Source organism: Diplotaxodon limnothrissa, linkage group LG13 (assembly GCF_057381915.1).
Source record: "Diplotaxodon limnothrissa isolate DT_005_m linkage group LG13, D_limnothrissa_male_GT1.1, whole genome shotgun sequence".
NCBI lineage: Eukaryota > Metazoa > Chordata > Actinopteri > Cichliformes > Cichlidae > Diplotaxodon > Diplotaxodon limnothrissa.
Window position 1 is genome coordinate 22909175 of NC_140608.1, and position 13383 is coordinate 22922557.

The 13383-nt window shown below is 40.9% G+C and overlaps 1 protein-coding gene across 1 annotated transcript in view; it reads left to right on the plus strand.

The window, feature by feature from the left end:
* Positions 1-13383, plus strand: part of dntt (deoxynucleotidyltransferase, terminal) — a 104019-nt gene that overhangs the window by 54409 nt on the left and 36227 nt on the right. The window contains exons 9-10 of the mRNA XM_085369542.1: positions 4014-4262; positions 4607-4690. Coding sequence (XP_085225668.1) covers positions 4014-4262; positions 4607-4690 — 333 coding nt within the window. The remainder of the gene's footprint in view (positions 1-4013; positions 4263-4606; positions 4691-13383) is intronic.

The following is a 13383-nucleotide window of genomic DNA, read 5'->3' on the forward strand; positions in this document are numbered from 1 at the left end:
ATAAGAAAAACACTCAACCTTCTGATCACAATTTCAAAAGTCATGTTCACTTGAACCCCCCTCCACCCAGTGCTCATAGGCAAAAGCTTTCAGGGGAAAGATTATCTCCCTGCTGTCCTCCTCTGTAATTCCCTCTGTAAACAGTTCTGGTGGAATAAGCTTACTCTCAGATGCTCGCTGACAGTACCTGCTGTGTAGGAGATGATTACAGAGCGCTATTGGGCTAAACAGCCCCCGGCGATGCTGAGACGGGGAACTTCATGACATCCTGTTTTTATGTTGGATTTGTGTGTGTCTGCGTGTCAGGCTGAAAAGGGAGAGAGTGAGAGAAATCAGTGCCGCTGTACTGTACTGCATGTGTGTAGGCAGCAGGGCCGCAAACCTCATCCGGCGAAGGGCATCCGCATTCAGGTACTTAATGGTCTGTGCAACTGTCACCATAGCTCATTAATGCTTTCTCTGAAGGCATCAGCGTGATTCAAAGCTGGAGAAAAAAATTTCTTTTTTCAGGAGGGGTCGGAATCAGTGACCTACATTTGCGGCCTCCTGAATCAGATGCGCTGCAGACGTTCTCCCACAGCTCGTCTCAAGTGTGGCTCAGGGGGATTTTAATTTCAGATTAGTCAGTATTTAAGTGCTTTTATGCTGTCATTCTGCCCTCATTATCCAAGTGAGAACTGTCACTGCCTGTAGCTAAGCTATTACTAAATGGAAAGGGAACTTTCCTGTCCGTGCCTTTTATTAGAAGGCGAGCGGTTATCTGTAATTGCACAGGGAGAGCGGTCCAGGGGTGCAGCAGCGGGTGACATCGTAGATTTCTTTTGCCTGCAGTTGCACAACACATGAGCTCACTCCTAAAGATAATTAGAGGAAAAGGGTGATTTCTTTGAGATCTGCTCCCTGGTGTGTCACCACCTAAGGTACCTCAGCGCCCTCCATCTCGGTGGCCCCCGTGGGGAGAGCTGTCCTCGTCTGATAACTCGTGCCGTTCGGCGGTCAGGCAGGATTGTTTAGTAATGGCTATCTGGGCTATGCTGACAAGGTGTTTAATGTTTCGTGATTAACCTCAGTCATCAGTTGGACAGGCAGAGTGGCTGCTCACTGCACTCTATTCCCCAATTATTGCTCTTTAAGGAGAGTGAAGCAAATTTATGGCCAGTGAGAGGAGAGTAGTATCCCAACAATTACTCTGGGTGCTGGAATTAAATTGACAATTTGTAATCTTAATCGCCTTAACACTGCTACACCCAGGGAGAAGCGAATTCGGCCAGGGCGAGGTCCCGGGAAATCAATTCATGGACTATCTGTCTTTTACCTCTCTTTCTTTCCCCTATCTACTCGTTTTTCTCCAACCCTCTTGCACTCACTCCATTTCACTCTCCTCTACTCTTATGGCTTTGTTTCTCATCAGTGATCCTCTCTCTTCAACGCACTGACATCTTACTTGGCAGAGATTTTCATTATCTAAGGAGTGGAGCCATTTACCAGAGAATGGGCTCCAGCCATCTACTATTGCTGACTGAAAGCTTGTTTCTCTATTGGGTCTTACACTCATCCATCCCCCCTTTTTTAGCACTCTCTAGGCCCATGACAAGTCTGAAAACATGCTCACACACTGGCCCGAGTTCTTTCCCTGGTATTCATAGCTTTACTGAGTGTTTTGCATGTCTTTTCATGTGGTTCTGTAAAGGTCAGCGGGATGATTCTTGCTTCTTATGTATTTTTGTTTCCCCATCTTGGCTTGAGGAAGAAAATTGTATTAATGGATGTGATGGTACAGGAGAGCTCACCAAAGTCATTATGATTCGTCCTTCCTTCTATGGGGACCATATATATTTTTGCTAAATTTATGGGCCAAACAATTTTTAATAATCCGGTCTGCACAGAAATGTTTAGCCTGTCCAACAGACACTTAACAAATCAGGAGTTCATAGGTTACTTCCCTTAAAATGACAAATGCGACCCTGACATTGATCACAGTTTAGGTGAAGACCCATTAGGTGATCATTGTGTGCAAGTTTCACTATAATAATTCTTGTGAATGACCCTTCAGTCATTTTGAATATTAACTCTTATTCTCTGGCCATCAGTTTCACATGGCTATCATCTATATTCTTCAACACTTGTGTGTGAAATTTACATCAAGTGTGAGCATGCAGCAATTTGTCATGTCAAGAAAAATATACTCATTCCTCAGCTCACTATTTTAAGAAGAGCAAAAATCCAACACTGCTTAAAGAGACATTACCATGACTCAGTCTTTTCAATACCCTCAGGCCTGTGTCTAAGCAGCCTTTTATGAAGAATCAGGTTCTGAAGCAAGTCGTTCATGTAAAGCAATACTTTTTGTTAGAATTTCATTCAGATTTCAGAGAGAACTACTTCACTCACCCTGTGCTGAACCATTTTGATAATATCAGAAATATGGTGGCGGTAAAGCATTGAAAAAATAAAAGAGTTTGGTCAATGCACAATATGGAACTCTTTAAGCTAAATAATACCGAATGAGGAAAATGTCACATCAAATTCCCGATCTGATATCTTTATTTGAAGAGTTGGGAATGAAACCTGGTGTCACGGGAGTGGAACGGACTCAGGCGCAGACTGAGGTAGCACAGTTCAACGACACTTTATTAATCACACTGGTGCACTATATACACGTGAAGGGGGGGGGGGGGGGAAACACCAGGGTCCCGGGGATCACTTGGCTGGGGAGACACACTTCTTCGCACTCGCTCTGCTCCTCGTCCAAACAGTCTCCACACAAGCAGCTCAGCTCACTCTCCTACTCACGGGGTCCAGGGGTCACAAAAGGGCTGATCCAGGTAAACCTGTTTACACAGACGAGGGTAAGTCGAAGGCAAACACGGGAACAGTAGAATCGCAAGGAAGCCAGGCAATACTAACGAGAGTTACTCAATATTCCAGCGATGAACAGCTCAGAGCCCCAGCCTTAAGAGCCAGAGAACTGCAATCCGCTCGAGATCAGCTGCAGGTGCGTGGGCCAAGGGCAGGAGCCCAATCAGAGCTCCGCCCAGGCAGACAGGTAGGAGAGACAGAGTGAGAGAAAAACAACAAACACTTGTGGCCACACTGGGCTGGCCGGGGAGGCACAGGGACCATGACACCTGGCTCTCTTCATAGCTTCAGTATGCTTAAAGACTCAATTCTTGGTAAGACAGGGATGCGATTACTGCTGTCAATGATACACCAGCAAAATCTTCCAATTAAATATTTTACCAAATTATATCAACACAAATTGAACTGTTTTTTGGCAAAGATATTAGAAAACTCTCCAGCTTATCTACATTAACAGAGAAGTTTGCACGGGGAAAAAAAATCTGTTGGTTATTAAGAAAAAAACATTTCACTGTGAACTGAAGCATTTCACTCTAATTGTGCTTTTTGATCCAGGTTTAAACACTGAACAGGATTCTAGTAATTGAGTCTTTTTAAAATACAAATTACAAAATTCGATAGCTCGTGCCAGTCAGCGGAACACATAATAATGGAGGCTTTTATGTCCGTGCGTCTTAATTACTGGAACGCTGACAAGACATTATTCTGGTTGACAAGAATGTGGCTTTGTATTAGGACTAAGGGGACAAAATACTACAAATGTTACATTCTTATGTCAGTCTTAGAGTTTTTAATAGTTCGGTTTCTTTCACTTCAGTGAATGTTCCTTTAATGTGGCCATTGTGGTTCTATAGGTCATGCTAATATTATTTTATGCAAAATATTTCTAGATTAAGATTTCTGTATGAAATAAACCAGAATTATCCTGCACATCTAATCATCAGATTATTTAGAATAATACTTTATTATTTTATTTCAGTGAGCCTGCAACATGTGCAAGCGATGCATCTTAGACATCGCCTGCACGTATTGGTTGCTCTGAAGCCCGGGTCAACATATTAAGATATTACAGATGACATTTTATAAACTGTTTTGTATCTTTGAGAAGCAGATGGAAAAGACCGGTGAACACATCCTTATTTTATTTTCTACAGGGCATTCTTCTCTACTGTGAATACCAGGCCTCTACTTTTGATGAGTCGAAGCTTCCCAGCCACAGGTTTGAGGCCATGGACCACTTTGCAAAGTGTTTCCTGATCCTGCGTCTGGAGGACAGCCAAGTAGAGGGAGGTCTCCAAACTGCTGAGGAAGACAGGAGAGGCTGGAGGGCTGTACGCGTGGACTTGGTGTCTCCACCTGTGGATCGCTACGCCTTTACTCTTCTTGGCTGGAGCGGCTCCAGGGTAAGAAGGATTATAGAGAATGAATGAAAGTTAGGTAGCTGCAGGAAGAAGGTGTGAGTAGAAAGAAATGTACTAGTAGTTATTCAGTACATCTTAGAGGTGCTTGAACCACAATTTGAAACCACAATTTGGTATCTAAGGCCAAGTGTACATGATGAAAATATGATTTCATATCAGCAAAGTCTCATATCCTATAACCATCTTGCTAATAACAATAATGAAAAGACATAGAAGTCCTCCAGGAATACAAAATGCATTTAGACATCGCTGTTTCCTTTTAAAGTCATATGGCTGACAAGGAAAATAGGTATTTAATTTCAGACTATCGATTCTTCCTTTCACAGCAGTTTGAGAGAGACCTGAGGAGGTTTGCTCGAATGGAGCGGCGAATGCTGTTGGACAATCACGCTTTGTATGACAAAACTAAGGTACATTTAAATTAAAACATTTCATTTTTAGCTGATAATTTTAAATTTGGGCATTTTTATGATAAACATATGATTCAACTGCATGATCAACGTAAACCTAGTACATTTCCATGAAGTGCTTTGCATTTATATTCATTCTATCAGTGATTTATATTTATTCATTCATTTAAAAAAATATTTGGTAAATAACTGTAAAAATAAGAAATTCTAACTGCACTTTACTTTTAATGTCAATAATGGATTGGAGTAGTTAATTCACACATGTACAATATTTAGCTTTATGACGCATTGACAGTCAGCTTATTTTGCTGTTGATCCCCTGTAAGAAGGCGTCCACTTCTTCAGCAACTCATCTTTTACTTGCAATACTACAGATGTTGAGTTTTCACAGAACATTTCTGAAATGAGGGGGAAATGCACTGATTTGCGTTTTGCAGGTCTTTTCAACTTTTTGCACCGACCGTTTTGAATGTGATATAATGCATGCCTCTTTTTTCTGTCACCTGCAGGTAAGTGGCATTTTACCATAAGGCAGGGTCTGTAAATCATTTATCTAAAGGATAAACAAAGAGCAGTGTCAGTATTTGTGACAGTATGTGATGTAGACATGACTGAAACCCATCCTGTGTAAGCTACAAGTCATATAATTAGAAAACAGCAGAAAGTAAGTTAGGTATTTTTAGTCCTGGATATTGTCTCTTGCAAATTTCAAAAGTCTTAAATTCATTTCTGTGAAAAATTAACATTTAACTGTCCTGGAAAATAACTACCAAGTCTTAAACTCAGACATCAAAGGTCAAGAGATTTGTGTGTCATTCCCTTGCATTTCAAAATCTTTGTAAAGAATGGTCACCATGGAGGACATCGGCACAGAAATTAAAATTTCAATTGAATTATTTCTTATAATCAAGACAGCCCATAAAGAGGTGTTAGGTCTGATCACAGATAAAAGTTAAAGTCATGCAGACCACACTTGAAATACGATAGTTTTAATTGTGCATACAAGGTTTTCTAAAACAGACAGCTATTTAAATATAACACTGTCAAACAAATGAGTTCAGTCAAACGTCTCTAACCTAAGACGCACAGCATGTTACTATGCAATGTACTGGACACCCTAAAGTGCACTATTCAATCTACCGGTTACCATCTCTTAGCATTAGTTGTATCATAACTGCTTAATTAGCGTAACCAGTGTTGAAGATGAAACAAATTCACGTGCAGTGTTTCTATTCTTTGTTTTAACTCATCTCAGTTTAAATGTCTTTTTAAAAATAATAATTATGTCCTAATATTCTGCATACAAAAAATCTCTGGGTGTTTTTGACATTGCCCACAATATCCATGATGAATTGCAAATTTAATTAGAAGACAACCACAAACAGCTTGTCTGTAAGTTGTTTGCAAAGAGATGTCTCAACCAAATTAATACTGCAGTGAGTAGACTTAATTACTAACCACGAAGCCATTGTTAAATTGTATCTTATTCTTTTCTTTTCCTTGCTTTTCTCTCACTGCAGCAGTTTGACACAGATGGCTATCCTCCCTGAGCCAGGTTCCCTCTGAGGTTTCTCTCTGTTAAAAGGAAGTTTTTTTTTCTGTCTTTTTTGTCTCACAAAGCACTGTGCACAGGTTTTATGAACTGACATTAAGTATTGTCTTTGAAGAAGCAAAGGAATCAGTCTCAAATTTGCATGATTCAATTGAAACAAATAAAAAAACCCACACAAAACAAGGTTGGTTGATCTTCTAACAATGCACTAATATATAAATATAGGCCAAACTAAAGAAGGACCAAAGAACTAAAGAAGGAAAATTGTGTTTTGATCAGGGTGAAATGATGGAGACTGTGGAGGCTGGGGCAGGCATTCTCTGATAAAAACTCATTCAGAGAAGGGCTGCCTGATTAAAAACAAATTTGCTGTCTAAACTTGAAATCTGTGTAAAGACAAAAGTAAAACATTATTTCCTTTAAGACTTGAGTAAACAACATGATAATTAAGTTGCTATAAGTGTGTCATGTGCACATACAAACTAGTGTATTTATAAAAAAAATATTTATGTAAGTATTTATGTATGTAATAGATGCCTTAGTGAAACAAACTCAAAACACTGGAAACTCTGCTGAAAAAATTAACTTTGCTTGTGTGCGTGCCTTGTACATATCATGTGTTGCGCGACTATTAGTCATGAATTGCTGTGTGGCAGGCAGGCAAGCAGGAGTGGTGGACCCAAAATGCAGAACTCAGACACGGAAGTGAAACTTAAAGTGCAGCTTTGTTGCTGGGAAAAAACTCATACTAACTAAACTCACCAAAAGACAAACAAAAGTCTGAACAGAGGAACCAAGGACTGAAACACTGGAAAAGAAATACTAAACTGGAGCAGGAGACTAAACACTAGAAACATGGAAGCAGAACACACAGCTAGTTGAGGGTAAGAGGATGAACAGACGTTAACGACGCGACACCGCCGAGTAGGGGAAGACACAGACACTAAATACACATAGCAGCAATCAAGGGATGAGCAACAGGAGGGGAACACACCTGGGGGAAATCAAAGCTGACGGAACAGGGGAAACGTAAACGGAACACACTCACATGAGACAAAGACCTTCAGAATAAAACAGGAAACTCAGACACAGAACCAGGCAAGACACTGAACTAAACAGACAGATTCACAAGCAGACAGTGTGACACCATAGACAGACGGAGGGAACACAGAGAAGTGGGAGCACAGGCAACCTAAACTAAACATGAGGGCAAGATAACAAAACCTAAACCAGAAATAATAATAATAATAATAATAATAATAATCATCATCATCATCATCATCATCATCATCAGATAGCTAAAGAATCAGAATATAATTATAATCAAAACCGTATCACCAGAGAATAAGAGCTAATCCATAATGGAAAAATAAACCAAAACATAAGAAACTCAAAATGCTGGTCGACTACCTGCAATAGTTATGCCTTGTTCTGCTAACGTCTCCCCTTAGCATTCCAGCTAAGTTAACAGTTCTAGCAATAACCATCACAGCCATATCATTACACAAAGTGAGATAAGCTTTTTTGGTATCAATTATCTACTTAGAAAATCAGTTTGCATAATTCATTTATATATGCAAACGCATATGCTCACAGGAAAATTCATTACGTACGTCTTGCTAGTACTGGACTGGACCCTCTTTTGCCTTAAGAGCTGCCTCAGTTCTTTGTGGCATAGATTCAGCAAGTTGATGTAACTAGTTGCTGTGGTGGCCATTTGAATACTAGCTTTATGTTCAAGAAACCAGTTTTAGATGAATTGAACTCTGACCAGGCAGAATTGTAGCTTTAACATGATTTGAGCTTTGTGACATCAGAAAATTGGTGGACGTTGGTCATAAAGGGATGAGCCTGGCCAGCAACAGACAGGCTGTTTCATTTAAATGACACTCAGCTGGTACTGAAGGGAATAAAATGTGCCATCATTGCACCACCCACCTGAGTGGTTCATACACGGCAACATGGATCCATTCTTTCATGTTGTTTATGCCAGATTCTAAGCATACCATCTGAACATCACAGCAGAAATTGTGACTCACCAGGCAATATTTTCCCAGTCTTCTATTGTCCAATTTTGGTGAGCTCACTTGAACAGCAGCCTCAGTTTCCTGTTAGCTGACAGGAGTGGCACTTGTTTGAAGCACATCTACTTCAGTGCTCGGTTTGAACTTCAACAGGTGGTTTGGACTATGTCTAAGTGTACTGAGTTGCTACCATGTTTTATGGTGTACCAAATGTTTTGAGTTGGTGAAAGGTCTGGATTGCAGGCAGAATGTTCGGCACTTGGACTCTTCTACAACAGAGCCATGCTGTTGCGCCTTTTCAGATTTACAAGCTTCCATAGGAACTAATGCAGCACCAAGAAGTTTGTTCATATATGGCTTCTTCTTTTGCATCTCTATGTGTGGATAGCAAAGCAAACTGTGTTCTGTAAGTTTTGCTGAGCCTGTGCAGTGATTGCAACAACAGAACTTCGATGACATTAAAATCTTGCCTGTTTTTTAAGCTACTGGAAGTCCCAGGCTTCTAACTTTCTACCTTTAAAACCCGCCTTCCAGCCAAATGGCTGGTAGGCTTTTAGCTAGGCTTTAGCTTCAGCCAAGTGGAAGCTAAATTGGCTAGTCATTCATATGTAAATTAGGTTGTTACCTGAGAATTCTGGAGGGGAGTGGGGGTGTGTGAAGGATTGCTGATTTCTAACTGCCAACTGCCTCTTTGTTTGTCTGGTGGGGGGGAGCTGCTAAAAGCTGTGAACTTCCTTTTGTGTTCGTCTTGATGCATTCTCAATTATCCAGGAATGTTTTATTAATGTTGTATTAATGTTTTAAGAACTGTGGGCATTCGATATTGATATTTAACCTTGTCCCTTGCACACAAAGATTTCTTCCCAATGTTTGAATCTTTCGATGACACCTATTTTTTTGGTGAACTTGGTGAACTTCTCTGCCTCTCCAAGATGCTCTTTATACCCCCAATCATGTTACTCACCTGTTGGCAGTTAGCCTAACTCATTACAAAACATTCCTCTTGCTGTTGTTTTTAGCACCACTTACGTTTCAGCCTTTTGTTGTCCCAGATTCCAGGAGATGTTGCTGCTACATTTTCTCAGTTGTTTTCCGTGTTCTATTGTGAACAAAATATGGCTCTATGAAATTCACAAATCATTTCATTCTGCTTTTTTTCTTACATTTTTATATTGTGCACATCAGTCAAGCTGCTTTGGAAGTCGTTTATATATTGGCTATCATATTAACTGTAATTGTCGACACATAAAATTGAAGAAAAGGGAAATTACCTCATCAGTACGCCATAGCTTCAACATTATTTTACCATAAGCCGAATTTGATTTATTTGCCTGTAATGGGTCTTTGCTGTGTTGTGCCCGCTTTTTTATTTCAACGGTCTGCTGCTGTGCTGGTGTAATGAGTACTTCTTGATCCTGTTTGCTAACACCAACAAAGATGTGCTTTGTCTGAAGACTTGATGTGCTTGGGTGGAAATACATGTAATGCAATTTGTGCAATTTGTGCACACAACCATGGTTTAATCTAAACTTCCATTTGGAAGCACTTTAAAATAAAAAAGTCAAAGTGATCAAAAGTATCATCTACACAAACAGCAACACCCAAGCTTACGGAGCAGAACGCTGTATTGTAATGAGACGATGTTACACTGTTGCTCACTTCACTGGTCAACGATTTTTATTTGGATGGTGATCAGTGTGGATGATAGCTGTTGTGTTGAACAGCTACAGCGAAGAAAGCTCAAAGTTATTTACTGTAACACGAGTTTTCTTCTCTGAGCAAGAAGAAAGTTAGAACAAGAGCGAGAACAACAATTTTTAATTATAGCACTGCGCTTCGTGGGAGGTGGGCAGAGTTTGGCAGGCTCGATGCAGCGCCGCGCTCCATCTCCATCACACACGCATAAACAAATAAACGCGCTGCATATTCGAGTTCATCAGAGCAAGTTGAGTGAGCAAAAATATATCTTAATGTTTCAGTATACAAAAGCAAAAACCTTGTTAAAGTAAAGGTAATTGCATTTGGGAGCTCAGGTTTCATTTACACATTTCCAAATTAAATAAACAGCATTATGTTTGGCACAGTCGTATGTAGGTGCACGGTGCAGAGGGAAAGCTTATTCACAGCATAACCTATGCAATTTAACAACCAATTAACTCTTTTCTTGCCTACAGTGGTAGATCTAATTAAAATTTGCTTAGGAACAACTTTTCTTTGTTGTAACTTTGTACCTAATTGGCTTTTAGGAAGAACAGAAGAGGACAGTAGGTGTGCTTCATCTTGTAAGCTGAATGTCTCATGTGGTGGTGGTAAAAGCGAGATGATAAGATGGGCTGTCATAATTAGTAACCTGTGACAGAATCCACTTCCATCATGGCATGTGAGATATATTATAGGGTTTGTTTCACGCACGCAGAGAAGTCATTTTCCACATGTGAAAATTGGCTGTGACAACGTTTGATGAGATCGCAGGTAGGCAGTGGTGACAGACAGCTGGGTTATATTTACATTTTCCAGGCCAGCAGCAACAAGTGAGGGTGTTTGAATACATACATAAGTGAAAACCAACCCTAAAATGACTTTGTGCCTTTAACCCTGTGAACCCTGTGAACCCTAATCACATGCACGTTGTATTACCAGCAGGAAATGCGCTATCGCGGCTTTATTTATTCACGCAAACCTCGGATTTACAGCCACAGCTCAGACTGAGTTACGCTCCTAAAAAAGTACAAGTGCCTCAGCATAATCCTAAAAAAAGAGATTGACACGACTCTTCAGCTGAAGGACTCAGGGAAAAGTTTATAGTACTGACAAGACGACAACAAAAATTCCAGGGAACCATCAATCTTCATGACAGACGTCTTCGAAGCTCGTGTTTATCCTATCCTCGCTACTATTCATTGCATCCTGTAAGGCACCCGCGGCTCATTTCCAATGCATGGGGGAGACAGGCAAGCCGTTTGAGTCGCGAGTCAAGCGGGACAAGGGTGTAAGGCGTATCAGCGGGCAGATCGACAGGGAAGACACCCTGTCACCGCAACGTCCCGTCAGCTGCTCCCTGGGGAAAGAGGTCAAAGTCCCCGAGATCACTGGGTGGCAGCTTCCTGACAGTTAATATACGCATCCAGCCAACTCAGATGGTGTTTATTTAAATGCAAGGGCAGAACCAGGCTTGCTGACAGTGCAGCCATCCATGCACTGGTGTGGACGGGGGGAAATCACACACACACACACTCACGCACGCACAGTAATTCTTGGAAAAACCTTGCATGCTGGTTTTTCTTTTTGGAGTTTGATTCGCTAAGATGGTACGTTAAACACAAAACAGAGGCTCAGATTCTAGTATGTGAGAAAGGTGACAAAATGCAACCACAAGGGAACTCATCAGCCTGCTGAGGATTTCAAAGTGTGGTAAAAACAGGCCAAACACACACTCTGTCACTGAAGCCGTGTCACCACTTGCCAGGACTGTAGTTTCAAGGTCGTCACAAAGCTTAACAGGGGAACGTCCAGGCAGAACTGTACAGCAGTGTGACCCGTTTTTCATTCCACGCTCCACTTTTCCACCATAATTAACGTAATGAAGATCAATTAACTGTCCCGTGTCTTGTTGCTGCCTTCACACAACGCTGACTGTTCCCTGTGTTCACGCCTTCGACTTGACCAGGAGAGGAAGAGCATCCTCCCCCTTGTGTTATTTTGTCCACACTCACGTTGTTAATTGGTCCGACGTATGGCTGAGGACAGGGCGGTAATAGGGCTTTCATCTTTTTCCTGTCCCTTGTAATTGGCCAGCAGATTTGGAGAGGTTCTGCACTGCCAGTGTGACTGGTGTCAAGGAAACAGGGGAGCGATGAGGACTGATGTCTGATTAAAAGGGTAGACATCCGTGCTTAGGACTAAAGGCGGTCATTTAGAGGACTTTAATCTTGCGAGCTTCAGAGTGGCTCTCAGTGGACACAAGCTGGTCTCTGTCTTATTATGAAATGCTTAAAAAAAGATTAGAGGGTGAAGCTCAAGCTAATGATCTCTTCCCAATTAAGACTAAGCTCAGGGGGAATCCATGAGTCACTGTGGGAGAGGTCTTCACAACTTTCTCAGTCATTCAGGGTTCATGTACACGACAGATGTTTCCAGGTTCAAACATTTGCCATAACAAAGTTTTATTAGACAGAATTTTTATTTTATTTTATTAGACATAACGGAACAACACATTCTTTATCTGCTTTATTGATGTAAGGTGATAGGTGTTGTTAGCTGGAGCTCCTCATGGTTAAAAAAAAGGCCTTACATAACACAGCGGGCCAAACTACACTGGAAAGAAGGGCTGAGTAGCAACTTTCACTGCTTCTTAAAAGAAACATCGCTCTATTGAGATGTTAAGCTACATTTTCCCTTATTTTTAATCCTGTGAACTGGCAGCTTGACAGGTTTCCAAACATTTGCCCCTCTTCGTTCCCAGACAGTCCAAGGAAATAAAGAGCCCTAAGACAGAACTAATCAGTGTTTCCATCACACAACATCTGAAGAACTGTCGAGATTATGCAGCTTTAGAGGGGGAGATGCCATTTTCACACACAGTGACAGAGTTGTCATGTTGGGGTTTTTTTAGTGGTTTTCTGTAACTCGTTGTGACATAAGCAGTAGAGCAGTGGAGAGAGCTTCTAAACATGCCGGTCTCCTAAATAACAAGGCATGTGTGTTGTGATCAGTTTATCATTGTTATTCCTGCTTTTATTGTGCAAGAAAAGTAAATAACAAAGACCAAATTTATTTATTTATTTTTGTTTTTTTGTGTCAGTCAACATATGACAAACATTTCTTGGATCCAGCTTGAGAGATTTGTTTTCCAAGGCAGAGAAAGCAAGCACTTTAATTAAAGATGCCTTCATGAGCTTTCTGAAGAAGTGCTGGTAATATTTCACCATGCACTGACATAATACAGCCTTTTCAGCAGATATGGTGAACCTGCGTGTTAGCAAACAGCTTCTTATCTCCTTATCCAGTGAGCAACAGTATCATTGATTTAAAGTTGTGTGTGTGTGTGTGTGTGTGTGTGTGTGTCCTGTATTTACCCTTACTTAGCTTTGCTTTTTCCTGGTGGAAATGGGTTGCTT